Genomic DNA, 22837 nt, shown 5'->3' with positions numbered 1-22837 from the left:
ACACCCGCAGGTACCCGGCGGGGGCGCGGCCCGGTGGCGGCGGTGCGGCGGCGGGCGGGGCCGAGGCGGGGCGGGGGCGGATCCCAAGGGGCGGGGCGGGGCGGGGCGGCCGGGGCCGGGCGCTGGCGGAGCGCGGGGAGCTGGCGGCAGCGATGCTCAACTGCTGGGAAGCCGCGCTGGGCGCCGCCGTCTCCGTCCCCGTCTTTCTTTTCGTGGCAGCGCCCTACATCAGGTGCGTCTTACCGAGCGCAGCCCCTGCCCTTCGCGTAGGCGCGCAGAGCGGCGCGCGCGTGTGTGTGTGCGCGTGTGGCGGGAGTGTGAGCAGCGGGAATGCCGTTCTGCAGCCCGCGCTGGGCTCGGTTACTCCGGCCTGCCCAGCCCCAGCGCCCCGGTGACGGGCTGGCGCGTGCCGCGCTGCCGGGGCTCGCTCCGCACCGCCCGGCGCGCTCCCCGCGCTCCGTCCCGGCACCGGCGCGCTCGCGGAGGCGCGGCAGGGGGCGGGGCCCGCGTTCTCCTCAGGGCGCAGCTGCGCGGCCCATTGGACAAAAGGTCCCGGCGCGCGCGGAAGCAGCCAATGGGAGCCGTGGCTCCACTTGACGCACGGGCGGGGCGGGCCCCGGGGGCGGGGCCGCGCTCGCAAGGCGCGGGGGACTGGGGCCGCGTTGTCGCTGTGCCGGTCACCACGGGCTGTGAGCAGCCGCCTCTGCTGAGGGCGCCCGTGACGCCCTGGGCCCGGGGCGCAGCGGTGAGCCCGAGTGTTGGTGCGAACCCCCAGGGTCTGGGTGCTCAGCCCCGGCCGGGGCCCGCTAAGGAGGCAGAAGTGACTGGTGCCTCCCCTCTTGCAGGCGGTATGTCGCTGGAGGACGGTGTAAGTCGACGGCAAGGCTGGAGGGGAAAGTGGTGATAATCACAGGAGCCAACACAGGCATCGGCAAGGAGACCGCCAGAGACCTGGCGCAAAGAGGCAAGTGCAGTCTCGTCAGCAGGCAGCCTCTGCAGCCGGAGGGGCTGTGCCTTGTGGCAGTAGCCCCTTCTGGACTTAAGGAAGACGTGTTGTAGGCTTACATTGAAGTAAACTGGATTCCAGAGTTACTGCAGAGAGCCCAAGGGCTGTCCTTCAGAGGCTGTAACCACTGAGGTGCAAGTTCGCAGTTCCTCAGCTGTTTTCATTGCTTGGACTCCAAAAATGTGCCCTGGGGATATGAAAATGTGTTGCATTGCAACTGATTTGAGAGGACTGGGGAAATTCCTGGACTCTGCTTGTATGAACATGGGAAATGCCACAGGTCCACCACTGTGTGCTTTAGTTATGTTTCAAGCTAATTTGATGTAAATGTCATTTGGCTAACTGGTAAGAAGATTACACTACCTGTTCACAATCCATTTAGAAATTGCTCTGGCTGGAATCCATCACCTTTCTGTGCTCCTGGCTTGATGTTCCCATTATAGGGCAGATAACAACCCTGTCATATCAGTGTTGTATGCACTCCTGACCTGGGAGAATATGGACAGAGGCACTTAAGATGTGCATGTGCCTGGTCTGAAATCATCTTTCAGCAGGATTGTAACTCACACTTGAGTGGGAAAGACTGTCTCTTCCAGCCACCCCCTGACTGATGCTAGTTCTCTAAAGAAACAATATACTGTTTGTAATTGCTGGGCATGGTCAGCCTGCTTGTTGTAGCCTTGATCATCCAGTGTGCTCCAGTGATCTCAGTTCCTGTTGTTCCCCCCCTCCCCTCCTTGCAGGTGCAAGGGTAATTATTGCCTGCAGAGACACAGCAAAGGCAGAAGCTGCAGCCAGTGAAATCCGAGCTGAGACAGGGAACCAGGAAGTCATTGCAAAAAAGCTGGACTTGGCTGATACGAAGTCCATCCGGGAATTTGCTGAGAAATTTCTAGCAGGTACAGTCTCTAGATTCTTCTTTTTAGTGAGAATATTTTACCAAGGACTGCTGTCTGTTCTTCTAACCATTGCCAAATCCCTGCCCTGCTTGTCTCTATACCTCTTGGGTACTGTGCTTCACAGCAGGGGCCATGAGCTAGTTTGTGGTAGAAGACATATCCTTTTTTTAAGGTGATGTGACTGCAAGTCAGACAGCAAGGGATGACTTGTGCTACCTTCTTGTCTGCATTCTGTGTTTCCTTGTTTAATGATGTCTGTTGTTTCTTGCAGAGGAGAAGGAACTTCATATTCTCATTAATAATGCTGGGGTAATGTTATGCCCTTACTCCAAGACTGCTGATGGCTTTGAGATGCAGCTGGGAGTCAATCATCTTGGTAAGGCCAATGGAATCATGTTTGCACTCAATATGGAATCACAGAATTGTCAGCTTGGTTTGGGTTGGAATTGCCCTTAAAGATCATCTTCTTCTAACATAAACACTGTTGCAAAATGCCAAAGGAAAATCCTGCTTTCAGATTTTCTCTTCCTCATTCTTCCTTTTACAGGAAGGATGGAGGGCCAGAGTCAGAGTTCTGGAGATGCAATGTGGTGTATTTGCATATCGTGGATCAAGTTTAAATAACTTTATGTGTTACCTGGGACATTTTGAAATGTATGACAGCTCCAGCTTTTTGAAAATGAGGAGCAGAACTTGAAGGCCCCAAAAAAGTGTAGCTGTTAATTCAGGGGAATTTAACAGAAATTTTCTTTTTCCTGCACTTGAAATGAGGACAGCAGTAAGATACCACCTATGAGCAAGCAGGAGCACCGTTCCTAGAAGGATGACCTTTCTTCTCCCCCCAGGTCATTTTCTCTTGACCTTCCTGTTGCTGGAGCGCCTGAAGCAGTGTGCCCCAGCCCGCATCGTGAACGTGTCCTCACTGGCTCACCACGGAGGCCGAATCCGCTTCCACGATCTCCATGGTGAGAAGAGCTACAACCGCGGCCTCGCCTACTGTCACAGCAAACTGGCGAACGTGCTCTTCACCCGCGAGCTGGCCAGGCGCCTGCAAGGCAAGTGCAGAGGCAGGCAGGTGTTTGCTCGGCTGCTTGGCTTTCTGAGCACCGTGGATGGGGAGAGTGGGCTGCAAATCGTCTACGCAGAAATTGGATGGTTTGAGGAAAATGTCACTGAGAGCTCTTTGCAGGAAGAAAATATCTCCTGTCTGTGGAACCCAGAGACTTACAACACAGACTGTCTTTACAACAACAGGGTAGAAGCAGTACAGTTGAATTTATCTCATTTTTCTGTGGTGCTTGTTAAATACTAGCTGCATCCACGCAGACAGTTGTGGATGGAAGCTGAAAACAGAGCCACAACTGCAGTCTCCAATAGAAAACCTAATGCACACTCAGCTGCCTTAAAGGTTGGTGGCCCATAGAACAAGTATAAGATTAGACAGTACCTTATAAGTCACAACATCTGTCACAGCTGTGTCATTCAGTCCAGCTCATAAACTTAAGTAGTATTTATTTACTACAACAGAAGCAATGTCTTCCCCAGGAAATTACTATTAGAGTAAGTCAAAAGAGGCAGGTGTTCTCAAAAGCCTGCTGGAAACTACTGCTGGTTTAGCACTCAGGCCCTCTAGCACTTTGTTTTGCAGAAGGCACATAATGACTCCTGTGTTTAGAAGGGAGCAGGGGATGCTCCAGTGCCAGGGATGAATGATTAAAACTGCTTCAAGAATCACTACCAAAGGTATTAGCAAAAGTGTTTTTAACCTGATGTCATGAAAGAGTGACTTAACAAAGTACGATGGCAAGGTTCACTCTGTTATTTCCATGGAAATAAAAAACAAAGGAAAACTGATTTAGAATTAAGTTAGAATAATTCACACAGGACTAGAAACACACTGTGTAAGGAAGACCCTCCTGTTGAATCATGAGGCTCAGCATGGACTCCTTAGGGAGCTTAGCTCTCAATAATTTGAGTAGCTACATGGACTAGTAATGTTTCCTCAGTATTAATTCAGCAATCAGTCACTTACCAATGATTTGTTGCAAGCAAAGGGCCTCTCTGCCTTGCTTAAGGAAGGCTCTCAGTCTCAGGTAAGAAATCGCAAACCTTGAGAGGCATCTCTACTCCAGGGGAGAGTTACCTGCTGTCCAGTTGCAGTTTGCGCTGAGGTTCAGCTGGGCTCATCCAAAGGTTTGCTGTTGGTAAAAGGTCTCTGCTTTGAGGAGCAGCCTTGAGAGGTGAGCCAGCTCAAGGGAAAACTGTCACCCTGAAGTCGTATCTCCTACCAGGGAGAGCTCAGAGAAGGCTTACTTAGGCTGTAACATTTATGGAATGGAGTGGTTGGCTTGTTTTCAAATTACATACAGTGGGAAAGGTACATGAGACTCAGTGCATCCACAACCTTATTTGTTCCTGGATAGAAGAGTATTGGAAAAGCCATGTGCTACTTGTGTTAACTGCCTGATGGGTGTTCCAAATGCATGTGTGCTGATACTCACTGGCCTCTGTGGATTTCCTAGAGGAGTTCTAGACCATTTGTGACTCAGACCTTTATCTTCTTTGGAACCTGTACCAAACTACTGCTGATTTGGCTAAGAGGTCAAGTGTATCCATCACATCCATGCAGTATGCATGCAGTAACTACAGAGGACTTCACTTACTCTCTGTATCCAATGCTACTTATAGAATATCTACAGGTAGAATTGAGGAGTATATTACCCTTCTTTTAAAGACACTTTGATCCATGCAGATTTGTCCTGGACTACTTTATTTTGCCGTAGGCACTAAAGTCACAGCAAACGCTCTCCATCCCGGGTCTGTCTATTCTGAACTGGTGCGGCACTCATTTGTAATGACCTGGCTGTGGAAGATATTCTCCTTCTTCTTGAAGACGCCTTGTGAAGGAGCTCAGACCAGTATCTACTGTGCAGTAGCTGAGGAGCTGGAGTCTGTGACAGGACAGTATTTCAGGTGGGTGCAAGCTGATGAAGTGATACTCTGTGGAAGGCAACTTTGTTGGCTGAGGAATATGGGACTTACTGTCATTCCTCATTAAAAAGGGACCAGGTAAGAGGCTGTCTGGTAAGACTGAGGGTGACAAATAGAGCATTACCCCTTCCAGTTGCAATGATGTTAGAAGAAACATCTGACCTGTGCAACACTTCATACAATAGCATGTCCTTTAGTGCTAGAAATATTAATGCACTCCAAGTGCAGGAATGGCAGTCACATGCCCAGAGCTCTAATGCTGACCTGCCTAACACTGGGGAAAATCACTCTTCAGTAGAACTGTGTAGTTAATTAGGTCACTTCAGTAAGTTCTGGGAAGACCACTTCATTTCCCTTCGTAGTTTTACTCCACTGGGGCAGAAGGGCCTCTCCTCTCAGGGAGCTGAGAGAGCTGGTGGAGCTGCAGGGACAGGTGAAATTTTCAGGTCCAGCATGTGACTAAATAACTTTATCCTCCAGTGTGACAGACCCACCAGCTGGGAGGGACTCTTGCTGGGCTGTTTGTCACACTGTCATGGAAATGGTCTTGTTTAGCTCCCATTACAAAACCTGTTATTGTTTTACTTACTTGACTTACTGCAGGACCCTACATTGTTCTCCTTTTCGGATCACCAAAACCACAGCCCAGAGCAGTTTCAGGTCATCATCATTCTATATTTGAAGACTGCTATTTGAACAGATTCCCACAGATATGTCTGCCAGCTTCCCACTGCATGTAGAACATTGTAACAATACTGTTTTTTGGGAGTAAATATGAAAAGTCGTGGGTGGTTTTTTTTTCTCCCTCACATGGATGCTGTTGGAGCCATTGTGTCTCTATGGAGCTTTCTTCTTGTGATTTGTGACCAGATTAGTCTCTGTAATGACATCACCTGATCTTCATTTGGGAGTTAGTACCATCTTAGTCAGACCTGAATATATAAATACACATCTTAAGTCTTCCCTGGCTGTCTTAGGATAAAAATGTAGCATTGATGTCCCAAAGTACAGAAAATTGGTAGAATTTAAACTAATTTAAAAAAAGGAGTTTTGGACCTGGTGGGAAATGAAAAACTTCAACACTAATTCACAATTTACACTAGACTAGCCTGGAATCCTTTTCACTTTCCAGGCCATAGAGTATACAACACAAGTGTGGCCATTAAGAAAAAAATTTGCGTGGGACAGGTAGGAGTCCACCAGTCATTTCAGGAATATTAAAGACTCCATCTATAAACACTAAGCCAAATGGAAATCTTACAAGATGCCATTTCTTCTGTGCTCTTAAACTCCCAAGTTATTGCAGCATTAGAGTTGAGAACACAGGACCTCTGTTCCAGACTGAGTGCTTTCTGATTGGAGGAGCTGAGAAGAAAGGAGCCACAGTTCAGATGATAATGGAAAGGGGGTAAACATAAATTAATATTACAGTGTTATTCTTGGGCATATAGTGGGATAAACTGTTTAGAATGAAGGGCTGTTTGAGTGACTTTTTTGCAGTGTTTTTTAGGAAACGTGCTCCTGAAGAGCTTGGTTGGAGTCTTATGTGCCTTTTTAGTGGTATTAATGAGAATGCACACTAGTAGGGTTTCTTTTAAGAGTTGAGACAACAGATAGAGCTACACTTGCTTGCCAGTTCTTGGTGCCATTGGGAAAGATTCTTCCCCAGCTAGTTGGAAAGAAATCTCTCATGGTGGCTTAGCACCAAGCCTTGTTCATTTGCTGGATAGCTCCCACCGTTCTTGAACTAGTCTTGAATTAAGCTGATAGAGAGCAACTCCCTAATCTTAATACAGACATTTCAGTGTACTAATGTAGATGGAAATCTTAGACTTGAAAGAATTAAAAGAATGTTTTTCTTACAGTGATTGCCAGCCAGCGTACGTATCTCCACGTGGTCGGGATGATGAGACAGCAAAGAAGCTCTGGAGTGTGAGCTGTGAGCTCCTTGGCATCCAGTGGGACTGAGAAGCACCAAGAGTGTCCCTGGCTGGGCCCAGCAAAGCTTCTACAGGGAACAGCACTGCTGAGAGACCTCAAGCGTAGAACACTGATACTTCAGCTGCCCTAAGGATGGCTCTGTGGGCACAACGTAATTTGAATTTCTGGAATATTACACTTAAGGATTGAGATTTGTAAGCAATCAGTCCCTCTTCCTAGCTGGAGAATTAGAGCACCAATGCAGGGAGCAACGTGCTTGTTATCTCACACAGCAGCTCAAGGCTATGGTTCTCTGGCTTTAGAATAGAAAGGGAGGTTGCAGTCTTAGGTTTAGATTATGACGTAACAAGGAATTACTTTAAATAAAGTTTGGTTGTTTCTTTCCCTAACAGCAATAGTAATAAGGTAGGACTCTAAACTTATGATCTATGAGATTACTTTCAGTTCCTACCCTTTGAACTGGCAGAGCAAAAATACTTTGGGATATTAGATTTTCTGGAAAGTTATGCAATACAAATACTCTCTAGCACACAGAAACCGGTCATGGCCTTTTTGTGCCAAGTATTAGGTAAAGTTTTTTACATGGAATCACTTTCTCTGCATGCTCTGTAAGAAGCTGGACCCTAGCTACTGAGGTATCGTGCCCCTTAATATCCACTGATTGCAGTAGGTTAATTGGGGATTGACAAATCTTCTGAGAACCCAGGTTTTGGTGCAGATGACTAGGAGGTTAAAAGCTTCAGGAGGGCTGCAATAGTGCACAGGCGAGTTATTACAAAAATCAGCATCTCTCTTGTGAAGCACCGAACAAAGACAGTGTAAAAGTTGTCACAGTAAACCCCCCAGCTGCACTTTAAATGACTTTAGAACCTAGAAAACAAGCAGAATGAATAAGGAACATCTCAACCATGTTAAAAATATTAAACATCTTCAGTTGAGACTTTAGCTTTAAATGACACCAAACTTCCTAGAGCTAAATAGCTGAGGCAGGGTATCTTGGTATTACGGTCAATCTGGCTCCAGGACAGGAAGGTAAGACTTGCACAGAAATCCTTATGTTTGTCTGCCCAGCAGTTTTGAGGCAGGCAGAGCCTGGCTGCCAGCCAAGGCTGCCAGCCTGCCCGTGCAGGACCACACAGCTTGCACTTCCACACAGCAGCTGGCTCAGGCCACAAAGAGCTGGGACTGCTCCCTTGGAACTCCAGTGCTATGTGAGTGCAAATTGCTGGAGTGCAATCCATAATCAGAGATTATTTCTGAAAGCAGTCAGAAACCAAGTGCCACAGCGCAGAGAATTATTTTCTGCTTCTGAAAAAATGCCTGGAAGTTTTTGGACTTGGATATGAGCCTGCCACTGTGACCAACTGCCAGTTTTGGAAAACCAATGTTAATTTTAATTCTTCCTGTCCGGATGCTGTCTATGCAGATGAGTCCTGTGCTACCTCTGAGCAATACTAAATAAAGCCATTTTCCTTTTACAATAGGACCCCGTATCTTCTTTCAGAAATGCTGAATCAGTTTACTTGGTGTTGTTGTTATCTGCACCTGCCTCACTAATGTAGAGAATTCAGTCCAGGTAACATTTTAGAAAGTCCCTTTGTGTTTCTCCCTGTCACTCTACTTTTTTCCCCCCTCCCTCTTTATGCTGCATCCAAATAATGAAGTTAGATGCACAACTATAATATAGCAGTAGGATGTTACCTACCACAGGAGCTTTGGCTTGCATTCTCTGTGTCATTCTCTGATCATGACAGTGGCTTTAGGAGCAAGAGAAGCCATTTCTTATAAAAGCAAAAAAGTGTCTCTGGTGTGAAATATTTTTGCTCTTGCAGGTCAATGCACTTCTCAAACAAGTCTGATTGTAGACTTAAAAGAAGACATATTAAATAAACATTTCCATAGACATACATCCACTCTCTTTGACCTTGAGCAAGTAATTTATACCTCTCAGCTGATCTCTAAAAAATGAGGAAACTAAAGCTCATTTAGCTGTCTCAAAGGGAGGCTTGTAAGGGAGAGTTAGATTAACTTGCAAATCTCCCTAAAGAGGATTACTGAGTACACGCATGAGGCTGAACTACCTAGGCTACCTACCTGCTGGGGGGACTTCTAAAGCTGTGACATTCCAGTTGATCTAAATATTGAGAATACTCAGTAACACGTAAATTTGGCCTGACAGAACATTTACCCCCACTTCTAATTACTCCACTAAGCATAGCCAAAAACAAAGTGCAGATCTAGAAAGAGAATCCTAGCTCTGCTGAGATAAAAAATAAACTGAAAATACATTAACAGTCATAATACTTTATTTTTGTTTTAGTTGTAAACAAACCTTGGTCAGTAACAGAGAAATTCTCTTAAACTGGCAGTATTCAATCCCTTTTTCCTGCTCAAAAAATCAAAGCCGCTTGATAATTGCACTATTTATGACACAATGTAATTAATCAGGGTCAAAATTCCAGTTCTGCTGGTACAAGAAAGATCCCTACAATTCCAGGTTAAGAACATCAAATTACACCAAACACTATATAAAGTGCATCAGGTACAGTGCAAAGAGGTCAGGAAGAAAGGCAGGTAGGGAACTGAAGGGTCTGCATGGCAAACTCCACTCCCAGTGCTCTCTGCAGCTGAAGGAACGCGAGCAGAACAGGAACATTACAGCAATGCAGATCTGGATACCCACACAGCAAAATCTCCTCCCCATAATCAGAGATTTAAAAATGACTGAAGCCATAGGTAGTGTCACGTTTTCGGATCAGCCTGATGGCTGTAAGCTGATGGAAAGCTAGGTCAGTCTGGCCAAGGAAACAAAAGCTTTCATTAGTACTGCTCACTAATGAGATAATGGAAATCTGTGGTCAGGGGATTCTGAAAGCTGTATGTGGTCATTTCTGCTCCAGTGAGCAGAGCAGAGCACCTCCAAAGAGAGGTGTTTGTGTGAGCTCTTGAAACCCTGAAGAAGATGGACCAAATCCTTTCCAACACCATGGAAGTCTGTTCTTTCATTATAGTGAGCTTGGGGATAGTGCAAAACTCTTACTTCATAGTCTCAATTATTTTATGTACTAAAACTATTTACAATTACATTACACTTCAGAAAACCTGTTGGTTTTTTGATGTAAACAACTTTTTAAGAAGAAAGTGAATTAGTTTTCCTACTTCTTGTGCTGAAATACATGTAAACAACAAACACAAACTCTTGGGGAACGCCATGTTTTGTTCTTTTTTTTTTTTTTTGAAGGTCCTACTACTGTCTAACACATTTTTGCCCGTTTCTCATGTCCCAATACTAGTTGCAGAGAAGCAGCTACTTTTTTTCAGCATCCTTGAACACAGACATTGCACAAAGATTGCTGCTTTTTTTCATAAAGCCAATCAACCTAACACTACCAGAGCAAAACCCACCAATACAGGGCATGTCCAGTTTGGTGTTCTATTGAACTTGACAGGAACAAATTATGCTGGTAATAAATTAATAAATACATCCCTATGTGACAGGGATACAGACCACCTGTTTAATTTTGCCACAGCTTGCTCTATCCTTATTCTTTGCCATACCTGATGAAAAACTGTGAAAGTTTACTGTCAACTATTCAGTCATAAAGCTGCATCACAATGATTTATGGGGTATTACCGTAGTAAAGAAAGAGGCACATGATTTTTCAGCTATTTTAAAGCTTATTTTCCCTTTGTACTCCCCTTACAGCATATGCTCTTTATAACTTCATTCATCTATTTGGCACTGGCCAAAGTGCCACATCTATGGCACACATCACACAGTGTGACTGGTAAGTACAAATCTGCCAAAAGAATCAGTTCCTACCTTTTCAACAAAGCTAAAAAAACCTGGGTACATTGTATTGGGTGGGTGGCAGGGAGGAATAAAAAAAGTAGCAAATGATTTGTCGGGAGGCTTAAAAAAATCTGTGTTTTAGTCTTTGAAACAGAAGAACTCTCCAATCTTGAAAATTTTTCAGGAAACATCACAAAAATTTTATACTCTAGGCTACATTGAGTTGATAAATTTTTTCTGTCCTCTCTACATATGTTTTCTGGATTAAAAATAAGTCCAGTGCTTTTCAAAAAATATCAACCCCCCCAAAAATTAAAAGCCAACAAAATCCAAAAACTAAAGCCAGAAACAGAAGTGCTCTCTTCCATACACCTAAATCCTTGCTTGTTCAGTTTGAAACTGCCCCCCTCCCCCCATCAAAAAGAGACCAAAAAACACCCTGAGGTAGTGACTGTTTGTCAAAATACAGGACTGGCACTTGTAATTTAGTTCCCTTCCTTTCACCAGAGGCACATGAGCAGCATCCATTTGCCACCGACATCAGTCAACAGAGTTCCATTTTACCTGGAGGCTGCTGAAGCAGACACCTCTGAGCCGTCGTGAAGCCTTCTCCTTCAGCAGGATGGTGCTGTCAGTTACACGTTACTTCCTCGTGCCCTGGGGAAGCCGATTTCTCCCCTTGGGCTGGTGCACCGAGAGCCACTGGGTGCAGATGGCCTTGACGACGTGGTCGCCGCTGCTCTCGGCCAGCTGCCGCACGTGCTGCACCAGCTGCAGGGCCCGCGCCTTCTCCTGCCGCACCGCCACCAGGTACGCGGAGCGCAGCTTGCTGCACAGCGTGTACGCCTGGATCTGAAGCACAAGGCAGGCACGGCCTGGTCAGAACGCTGGAGCAAACTAATGGGACGAGCTCAAGCAAGGACTCACGGGAAATAACCAGTTCAGAAACGGGTTGTACGAGGCAGCAGCAGCACATCAGCAAACACAGCATGGCATGAAGCAGTTCCCAGTGAAAGAGATGGGCAAAGAGGTGTATTTTATTAAGTCTGTGTCTTGTAGACACTCCTTTACTATATGACCATGAAATTACTCTCACAAATCCTATCTTGTGCATTAATTACAGTATCCTGATATCAAAGAGTCTGGATCTAGAATTTCTTCCACTGCTGGTTCTGGAACAACTCCTATCTTTCAGTGATAGACTTACAGAAAAGCAGAATTAAAAGCCTATTTTTCAATCTGCCTACAACAGTGAGTTTGTCATTCAGAGCAGACAGAGGACTGTCAAATATCTTTAGATTTTATTCCCAGCTATGCCACTCAGGATCTACAACAATCCCCAAATGCTGAGTCACAGCCACTTCTATGAACAGGCATCAACAGTTCCCCACTGTCTTGGCTGGCTGGTATGAAGGCCAACAAAGAAATAAACTAGTTTAGGCTTAATTTCCTCTAAGAGAAAAAGTCTATCAGAAGCCGGACAAGTTTTATCATTCAACTCTTGATCACCACAGAAACAGTATAATCCTGAAACAATAAGCTGAAGTGGTCATCATTAGCTGTCTGCCATTACTAGAAACCTGTGTGCACCTATGTGAAAGGCTGAATAACAAACCAACAAACCCACCAATGTGTCTTTCTGAAATACTTTTCCTCCCACTCTAACAAATGTCCAGTCCTCACTGGACATTTGAGGGGTAGTCCCAATTGATACTTGTATGTCACAGCTTTACTCATGTCACAAACACCATGGCCTTGAGGAATTCACTGTGATTTCTACAATCTAGGAAGTAGCCTTCAAAAATCTTATTTGCATGAGGATGAGAGAGAAGACAGTGAAAAAGAACCTGCAAGCTGCAGACCAAGACTGGGCAAACAGCTCAACAGCTCTTGCTACTGTGCTTTTACTTACCTTGTTTTCATCACTGTCCATATCCTGAATCAGATTATCGAGATCCTGTATCCAAAGAAGGGAAAAGGTGTTCACACTTTAAGTAATAATATTCTGAAAAACTTTACTCCATCAGAGATCAAACCCCTGTGGACAGACCTGCTGAGATCACAGCAGATGCTTAGACTGTCCCACCTGCAAGAGTTGCAGATGTAGAAAATACAAAAAAAATACTAATTCCAAGTCTTCCCTTTACCCACAGCTTCTCCAGCCTGCCATCTCTGGGAGTATCCCTAGAGAATACTGCGTCTCTCACGGACATGGCTTATGTTGCATGAAATGAATTTGTAGGTTCCCCCCATCCCAGCAGGAGTTATCCCATGGCCCACCCTGTCCCAAAGAGTGGACTGCATCCCCTAATCTAATTAATAGAACTACCAGAGTGCATCTCCTTCCTTCACTGGGATGGAAAAAACACTGTGGCAGGCAAAGGGAACCAAAAAATTGGTTCCTGTGGAGGCAGGAGGTTTCTGCCTCCACACATTCTGTGTTAGCCAGGGAAGCCTCACTGAAGGGAACACCTCCTGCTGCAATCAGCAGCATTTGACAGGAATCTTGTGAAGCAAATGCTCTGTCCCCCCCGGGGTATCCATTTGGGAAGTGCTGGGTAGCAGTTGCTACAGCTACTTATGGTTTCCTCTCAGAGTATCTTGTACAAGGCAAACCATGCACTCCCACCTTGCAGCTATGGCCATAGCAAGGAGCCAGAACATCCAAAGAGCAGTACAGGCACCCCACTTCCCTGCAGCCTGTATGGTCTATATCCTTTTTACTTCAAAAGGGACACAATGCAGGACAGAATTACCTCAGCAGGAATGTTTCTGAACTCATTTAGACAGTTCAGGATAATGTTATCCCCATCATTTTTTGCTGCCACTCCAGACTCATTGACACACTTCAGGAGCTGCCGGATCTCGCTGTACTTCTGCTGCTTCACCAGCTGCTTGGCCACTTTGCTGTACACTTCTGTAGCCTCCAGCTGGAAGTCCTAGAGGTAGTTGGAACATCAGAGCAACACACTGAATGTTCTCAGCAGGTTTTCTCAGAGGGGGTCTACACAACTGAGACAGTCTCTCCTAAGGACAAAATACCAAACCATGCTCCAAAAAGTCAAAGCTGTTTTGGGAGCCCCTGGTTTTCCACTCACTACTGCTCAGGGTTGACTTAAAGGCTTTTTTTATAACCAGACTTGTAAAAATCAATCCTCCTTAAGAACAAGAGTGCTGTTACTGCCTTCTTTTCAGGAGTGGCAAAAAAACCAGTTTTATTTCTTCTGGCAAAAGCTCTTTGCTAGATTCCTACCCACCTCTCCCTTACTTAGCACATTCCCACTATATTTCTCCAGCCCCCCCCACCAGCAGTCACCCTTTGGATACCCCAAACAGAAGGCAATTGACACCATCCACAAGAGAGAACAGATGGTAAAAGCTATGAACTGCTCCTGCAATGAGTAAGTAAAGGAAAAAAAGGATGGAAATGGAAGTGATAGGCAGCTGGACTCACTGCTCCATTTTTACTGGAGGTAGTGGCTGCTGCTGCTGCTTTGAAGGGCTGTTTTTTCTAAGGCTCTCCATCTCCCTACAAACAGGAGTACTGCCTTGTACATCCTGACCTAAAGAAGGAGCAGGGCCTGCCACATCCATAAATACTCTTTCAGTGTGCCATCTCTGTCTGAGTGCCTTGCTCTGCTGTCTGGGACTACATGGATGAGAAACACTCAGAAGAGTTTAGAGGCTCATAAGCAATGCTGACTGATAATCACTCAACTTCCACCCAGACATGAGGAATGAGAGTCCCCAGCGAGAGTTTCCAGTTAATTAATTGTGGTCTCAAATCAGGAGAATAGAACAGAGACACCCCTGGCCTTATTTATTCACTTTCTTTGCATGACTGTCATTAACTGCAGAGAGGTACCACGTGAGAGGTCTCTGCACACATCTGTGAGTGTGGTTTGCCAGAGTTCAGACACTGAACAAGGTGCACAGCAAAGGAAAAGCTGTATTTCATTCCTTTGCAGGACCCGATTACTCTGGAAATGTCCTACTGAAACAGCATCTTAATTTCTTTAACAAGCTTCCACAAATACATGGACATGTAAGACTTAAACTTGTTACTTCTCTCTTAAGTTTTGCTTTTGGGGGGATTAAAATACATTTGGGTGGGGGAAAGACTTTTGTTTAAATAATTGCTGCTTTCAGGAGTTAGTTTGCATTAATATTGCTTGTTATATCAAGTTTCCATACCTGGAGAACTCTAAATGCAATCCCAAACCCCTCCTCAATGTTTTTGCCTTCCAATATGACCTGAAAAGAGAGGCATAGACAAGTCTGGGAATGCACATTCCTTTTTCATTATATACAGTTAAATAATATTAATGCAAATTCAGATTTTGCCCAGAGGCCAAAATAAAATGCATTACTTCAACAGAAAACAGCACCATCCCACGAAGTACAGCAAATTATAGGGTCTATTGTCACACACTGCTTCCCCAAGGGACATTAGGCAATTTACAGATGGAGATGAGCCAAAGTTAAGAATGGTTAAAATTATACCATTATTTGCCTTGCTTCCAAATATAATGGGATGCACAGACAAAAGGAATATTACTATTTGTATTTTGGATGCTCTGCCTGTGAAAATCTGAACCTTGAGGAGACAAGCTCCTCAAGAGAACAAGTTCTCACACATTCTCTGCTACTCTGAGGAAAAACATGAATTTTCGATAAATGGTGGGTTGCATTCATGTGTAAATAACCTGCCCAAAAATGACAAGAAACTGCTTCAACCATAAAATGCTTCAATCTGCATTACAAGTTAGTATTGCTGATGAAAAATAGAGCTGTGTTTAAAATAGCAATTAGTACCTTGCAAGCAACATCCATTTTCATGTTATTGTTTCCAAAGAGTGTGGGCAAAGAGGAGTCTGTCATTTGAGAGGTTCCTGAGCTCTCACACTGATGCAGGAACTTTGTTACTTCCATCTGCAGATCAACTGTATTGATGTGCCTAGACAGCCAAAAAATTCTGACTTTATTTTGTAACAGGGAAAGTGTCAATTATTATTTATATGAACTAATTTCTTCAATACCTTTCAAAAGAAGTCATACTTATAAACAATTATTTTAGTTGCTTTTTGACTTTGTTCATTGTACAAGTCTGCAGCAATATTACTTTTCAGATCTGTGCACTTAACATACATCAGAAGCTGAAGATGAGCAACTATTCACATTATTTCAAAGAGGTGAGCCAGAGAAACTGAATCCCCAAATAAATATCTGTTCCTGCTTTTTCACCTCATCACACACACACCCCTCCAGGTTTAAGTTAAGAGTCCAGATTAAAAGAAAGAAAGAAAAAAGCCCATAAGAAAACCAATATATAAACCCCCAAGTAGTACAAGAGAGATCAGTCTAAATTTACACTTTGACTTTTGAACACAGGAATCCAGTTATCTCAGGCACCTATAGCTTGTACATAGTGCAGTGTTTTGAGTCAGCCCCAGTAGACAGTGAAGCACTACGAAGCGTCTTGCTTTTTGGAGAGGAAAAGAAGAGAAAAAGAAAATATGCTTATGGACTGATGTATAATTGCCTATGCATTGTAGGGTTCCTGTTTGTTTTTTTAAATTGAAGGAGGGTAGTCTGATATACATACAGATTCTTTTTTGCCAATCTCCTGGTTTGGATTTTTGGGGAGAAAAACTGATGGGAAATCTACACTTGTAACCACATAAAAGCAGATTTGGGTCAAGGACAACCAGTAGGTGTTAGCTAAAGCCAACTTAAATGAAACTCCTAAAACCCCCAAAGTCTAAAGCCTGAATTTCACCTCTCCTTAACTCAGCTTCTTGTTTATAAATACCTCGACACATCTGTAGCAGACATTTTCTTCCGAAAAGTGAATGCCATTTTTTTCCTTCCTGAACTTCTTGAGACCTCCTGCAGATAGACTTTGAGATGGTCCTTGATCTTTAGAAGCCACATCTGTTTTCCTCCAAGTTCAGTGTAAGACTTTGCTCCATGAGTGAAAAATCTAATGCAGGTCATTGCAGCACGGACGTGATCCTGGAAGAAATGCACTCACCACTAAGATGGACACAGGACTCACCTTCAGTAATCACTGCCTGCACTGAAGGGCTCACACAAAGCAGGCAGAGCTCTGTTTTCTTTAATAAAATGTGCCAGATCCATGACATGGATCAGGTCAGCTTTAGTAAGGCTCAGGATTTACTAAGACTGTAAAGAGGCAAAAATATACTTGTCCAGCATGTAGGTTTAGACCAAAGTAAATAACCAAAAGTCTGATGGTATTCAGCATTTCATTGAAAGAGATGGCACTGTCCCTCCACTTACCTTCATGAACTGTTGCAGTTCATACAGAATATGGTAGTAGTTCTTTCTTTGCAAGTATTTGCAGGCTGCAATCAAGTAGACTCCCCAGCTTTCCAATCCTGGATCAATGGTTTCCAGCAAGTTCTCCAACATATGCAGTTTTCCACTTTCATAACTTGGAATGAAGATCCCTTCAATAAACACTTCTGATGGGGATTCCTACACAAACAGAAAGTTGCTTGAAGCAAAGCCTCTGCAGTTTATTCTCCTTATGTAATATAAAGGCATATTAAGTGACAGAGATCATAAAATTAATAAATAATTGACATTGGAAGGGATTTCTGGGGGTTATTTTGTTCAAAACACCACTCAAAGAATGACTTCCACGTTGGGTCATGCTGCTCTGGACCAGTCAAGTTCTGAGCATGACAAAGTAGAGTGATTCAACAACCTTCCTGTGGTCCGGGTCCTGTGTCCAAACATGCAACAAAAAAAACCCACAACAAACCCCAAACCTTTTTCTTTATATCCAGTTGGAATTTCCCTTGCTGCCAATTGTGTCCACTGTCTCTTACCCTTTTACTGGGCACACAGGAGATAAGCACGGCTCTATTTTTGCTGCAATCACCCACTGGTAGCTGAAAACAGCATACACAGATCTTCTCTTGCCTTTTCTTCCAGCAGGAAAAAGCTAGCTCTATCACTCTCCTCAAGTATCAGGTGTTTCAGGCCTCTAGACACTTTAGTGGCCTTCAATTAGACTTGCTTCACTTTCACAGTGTCTGTTTTGTACATGGGAACCCAGGACTGGGCACAGCTGTTCAGATGAAATCTCACAAGTAGTGACCTGAGGGGGATATTTACTTCCCCTGACTTCTTGACTGTGGTCTGCAAATGCAGTGTCACATGTGCTTCTTTCCACAGTAACATTAACATGTGTCAACAGGGCCACCACAAATGTTTCAAAGGCCTGATATGAAATTTTTGATTTTTTTTTTTTTTATCTCAGAGTAAGATGCAAGTGACAAAGTCTGTACACATAAAATGTCTCCAAACAACCAACTGCAAAATGTTTAGTCAGAAGCTTAGTACCTTACAGCTTTAGGAGAACAAACCCTCCTCTCTGGTTTGTATGACTACTACCAGTTCTTTGTCAAAAACTTCCACATCAAATTGTCTGTCTAGAGTATTTTCCAAGTCTGCTGCTTAAGAGGTGAAATTATGTCACCTACTTTGTAAAAATATGCAACTTTTCTTTAAAAGCAGATTTAAACTGATGTAAAGGATAAATTTTAAAAGGTAATTCAATATGCAGATGACTGTAAGATGATAGAATGACTGATGGTACAATGAGAAAGCAGAGAGGATAAGGCAACTTAATTTTCTATTAACAAACCTCATAACCAGATAAAGACAATGGAAGTTGGTTTTTCAAGTTGTACATTCTCATTAAGAGTTATTTCAAATAATAAAAAAATAATTTGTAATTCAAACACAAGCACAGCAACTTAGAAAAGGAAACACCACACTCTCACAAGCTGGTGAGATATAATGGATTCACATTTCCTAAGAAGCACCCTCAGTGTCTTAATAAGAACCTGGAATAATTTCTAGATTTAACTGTAGTTTAGCACCAATAGAACTGTTTATTCCAGGGATACTTAAGTCATCTTATATTATGCAGTTTCCTTACAGGAGAGCTGGAAACTACATGTTGGGTTCCCTAGACTTCTGTCCTCTGTATTCCCTTATATTCCTAATGGTTACAGAAGTGCAGCCATAGGTGATCTGATTCAACAAACAATACCACGAGACACAGGCACAGGGATGGGGAGTAGTGTCTAATGTTATCTGCACCCTGGAATTCAAAATTTCCCTTCTCTCTTCTGAACTCTATGACAACAGTCGCAGGTTTTCAACTTTGTAGAAAAAAAGACAAAGTGCTCTTGATGCAGGACCTCTATAAAAAGAACCAAATCTGCACATTCTCTTTACATCTGTAAAGATCAGTGTTATTCTTCTGCCTCCCTGAATTCCTGTCTGGATAGTCTGGATATCAAACTGGATAGCTTGTATAACAGCATTTCAAGACCTCAGCAAACTCCTGTGCAGAAAGCCACCCAAACACTGCATGATGCTCATTGCTGTTTTTCAAATTTCAGTTTTGGTGATGAAAATTGAATTACTCACCTTATTTAGCAGGTGAAGCAGTGCTTCTCTCATACAGTCATGCCTCATGTAAAAGCTTATTATTGCCAGATTGGTGCCATAACTGTGTAAATAGAACAAGCACTCCTGATAATAGCTGTTGTGTTGAATCTTCCCCTCACACATCATCTCCAGAGACAGACTTCTTGTTCTCAGTGTTGCTTCAAGTTCCCTCAGCGTGGCAAAGTAATCATCGTCCTACCATTAACACAGAGAACCAATGGTAAGTGATCAGCAAGAGAAAATCATCTTCTCAGACAGGTCTTGTCACTCAGCCCTGAAGTATTTTTCTTTACGGTTGTTTTTAAAATAGTTATTGCTTCAGAGGGGTGAGAATCCAGCAATGCTTATTATAAACACTAGACTGGAACCTTGCTATGAACAGATATGCTGGATGTTGCTGTACCCAGCACAGCTGCCTCCAAGGACAGATAAAAGGCTTACTTAAAAAAAAAAATTTCAGTGTCAAAAGCTACTTCAACAACCCAGTTCAAAGAGGCTTTTCTATTCTCCAAAAATATGTACTTGGTCCTTCATCATCATGATTCTGCAGTTATTTAGTACAAAAAGTAATTTTTTGGTACTTAATCAGAATCCCAAACCATTTAGTAGTGTTTTTCGATGAGAGGAATGGGAAAACATTTGAAACTCTCTTTGAACTTCTGTAAAGTTAGCAGAGTTTCAGTAGAAAAATTGCATCACTGCAGCATTACAAAATACTGCTGGGATTGAGTTTACCTTCCTTATTCTGTAGTAACAGTACATTATCCAGTACAACCTATTTTCCCTCCACAAAGTATTTCCCAAATTGCTATAAAAATCCTACAATCTCTCAGGCACCACTTCAATGTGATGAAACAGCTAACAAATTTCTCAACAATATTCAGTTTGCAATACACAATCATGACAAGAAGGAAAATAAACACCCTAACATCTGCTATTGTACCATGCATTCCTATGAGATGTATACTAAACCATAATTTCTTAAGATTCTTACTGTGATGAGTACTGGCTTCACTGTGGACTCCAGGTACTGTATCACATCCTGGACCAGCCTTGAACCATGGTTCAGCTGGTTTAGATCCATGGGTGGCTTTAAACATCGGTTAAACTTCTCTCTTGCTGAAGTTAAATTTCCAGCTTTAAGGCAAGCCATGCCCCAGGCATGCCATGCTCCACCTGGATCCAATCCAGATTTTGTAGAAACCTAAATTCAAAATCATTTGTTAATATTACAACACAGTCCCCATACAGCAAATAGGAAAAATGGCTTATCACACAGTCTGTGATTCTGACCTTTCCTGTCCTAGAGCACATCTCCCATTAAAAACAAACAACTAAAAACCATACAAAAACTCCCATGCTGATTATTTCCATATTACTGGCACAAAAGGCCAACTACCAAAACACCCATGATCTCCAAATGTAAAAGTTTTTTATTGTGTAAGTTTAAACTACTGTTTATCTGGGAAATTTCAGGTCATGAGTTCTAAACCAGGACATTTTCACATCTGCTTTTCTAAAGCAGATGATTTTTACAGAGCAGAAATGGTTTTAAAACCATCAGATTTGTGGTTTTAAAAAAGGCAACACAAGATGCCTGATGAACTGCCAAGATATTTTTTATTTCTCACAACTTTGCTGATAAAATTTACTCCTGATTTTCTTTAGTAGACCTAAAGCTCTTTTAGCTGCTTTCAAACAGAACTATTCCTGTTCAAATAGGTCATCTATTCTTGCTGTTTATTAATGCTTAACAAATCCTAATACTATTTGTAGTATCATAATCCTGTATTTAACAAAGAGCAATGCCAAAAAAGAGAGGCTTACAAAATCCTGGGAGCAGGATTAGATGATGATAAACCACATGAGATGAGCTCTGATGTATAGATTTGTTAACACTGCTGATTTCCAAGTAAATGGTTGGGAGTGGTGCCTTACCAGTGTCTGCTGTTAGATTACAGACAAATAGGACCTAACATTTAAGCTTCAGATAAACTCCTGCCACAAAGGGTGGCTCAGCTCTTCTACTGGCAGCAAGATTCCCCCATTTAATGACTTCCTTGTAGTTAGTCCATTCCAATCTTAACTGTACCAGGAAACAAGGCTGCTTATCCTTCCCTTCTGCAGCCTGCTCCACAGCAGGACTTTTCCATCTCAGAAATTTTTTCCAGTGTTCAGAAAATTATTTCTTCCATGTTTAGAAGCTTAATCTCAGTCTGTAACGGTTTAAATATTGTCTATTTCACACATCATATCCATCTGAATTCAGGAGGGAGGAAAACAAAAGCCACTACTGAAGAATTAACACTGGCATCCCTCCACTGGTGTTACCTCTATAGCTAGTTGATAGTACTCTGCTTCCAAAAGCTGATTTCTCAGTCTTGTTACTGCTGCTGGGAGAAGGATCTGATCCAAAGATGGCACTGGACGGTAGGCAGCAGCAACCAAAATATTCAACACATCCACTTTGCTGATGTAGCTAGAGGTTAAGCAAATACATATGCTTTCACTATCACTTTCAAAGAACTTTATGCAAAGACAACTCTTAGGACATCAGGTTTCTCTATCCATCACACTATTCCTTCAGAGCATTTATTATTGTTTAGGATTTCTTTGCCATGTTCAGTGTAACATGCTGACTGAAGACACCAGCAAAACAGGGCACATGAAATTCATATATCACACCTGCCACCCCAAGCTCCGTAGGACAAAACATGAAGAAGTGTAAAATGTTCATTCTCAGGAAGCACTGGTTTAAAATCCTGAATTAAAACACAGATTGAAAGCAGATACACAACAGCATAAGTAAGGTATGTACGCATCTTTGTGAATCATTTCTTCCTAGTCAAGAGAATTCTCTCAGTAATTGTTAACTAGTCATATTACTAGAACTTCTCCTATTTGAACTTTCCCATATTCCTGCATTATAAACTTCCCACTTAAACTGGTCCACAGTACAAACACAAAGTAACCCTTCCACCTCCACTCCTCAATGAAAAAAGATAATGCTCTTGACAGTACCACAATACATCCTCATCAATATCTCATTAGAGTCACCTGTCACAGAGAGCTAGGTCCTGGCTCCTCCCAGCTTTTACAAACATCATTTTAGCACTGAAGAGCAATTGTTTCATGATGTCCATGAGGAGTCCAGCATCCACCTCAGGATTAGTAAGCCCTTGGGACAACTTGCAGCAGTGTTCTATCAGTTGGTGGCCACACACTATGCTGTCACTGTGCAGGCTAAGGATGGCAATACACAAGGAAGAGCTGGGAGCCTGACAATTTGAGGAAAGACAAACAAATATAGGTATTGAGGTAGTTCTCCAGTGAACTGCTTATATTGCACACTCTCACAACCTCACCTGCTCATAATAAAATTCTCTGCGTACAATTTCATTCTCCTCCTCATTCAGGGAAAAAATCCATTCAAGCTCAGTTGCCTTGGGTATTCGTACCACTGTGGAATATTCATTATTAGAAGTTTCTACAGCAAAAAAGGAAACACCCGGTAAAAATCATTGCACAAGAAGCAACAAGCCCAGCTAAGGACACGTAATGCAGAACATTCCTATCTCTCAAAAAACAGTCATCTATAGTCCTCTCACTGTGCCATTTCCTGCCAGAATCACATGTCCAGCACACATCACAGAAACATTTCCTTCTCTCATCAGGCTGCCACATCATACCTAAACTTACTGTCACTCTTACCAA

General features: G+C 43.1%; 2 protein-coding genes across 2 annotated transcripts in view; one reads left to right on the top strand and one right to left on the bottom strand.

Moving 5' to 3' along the window:
- Positions 1-100: 100 nt before the first annotated feature.
- LOC135303055 (retinol dehydrogenase 12-like) lies at positions 101-8318 on the top strand. Its single transcript, XM_064424291.1, has 7 exons — positions 101-232; positions 846-964; positions 1750-1905; positions 2177-2281; positions 2751-2960; positions 4689-4878; positions 6762-8318. Exons 1-7 carry the CDS (start codon positions 153-155, stop codon positions 6862-6864), a joined length of 963 nt encoding a protein of 320 aa, XP_064280361.1. The 5' UTR covers positions 101-152; the 3' UTR covers positions 6865-8318.
- An 807-nt stretch (positions 8319-9125) lies between these two features.
- Positions 9126-22837, bottom strand: part of ZFYVE26 (zinc finger FYVE-type containing 26) — a 47399-nt gene continuing 33687 nt past the window's right edge. The window contains 12 exon segments of the mRNA XM_064424253.1: positions 9126-11482; positions 12543-12587; positions 13387-13569; positions 14825-14884; positions 15446-15587; positions 16443-16645; positions 16934-17131; positions 19103-19318; positions 20118-20327; positions 21455-21602; positions 22181-22401; positions 22489-22610. Of these exon segments, the coding sequence (XP_064280323.1) occupies positions 11273-11482; positions 12543-12587; positions 13387-13569; positions 14825-14884; positions 15446-15587; positions 16443-16645; positions 16934-17131; positions 19103-19318; positions 20118-20327; positions 21455-21602; positions 22181-22401; positions 22489-22610 (1958 nt within the window). The 3' untranslated portion in view covers positions 9126-11272.

The sequence above is a fragment of the Passer domesticus genome, chromosome 6, assembly GCF_036417665.1.
Source record: "Passer domesticus isolate bPasDom1 chromosome 6, bPasDom1.hap1, whole genome shotgun sequence".
NCBI classification, from domain to species: domain Eukaryota; kingdom Metazoa; phylum Chordata; class Aves; order Passeriformes; family Passeridae; genus Passer; species Passer domesticus.
This window is presented reverse-complemented; position numbering and strand designations above follow the sequence as displayed.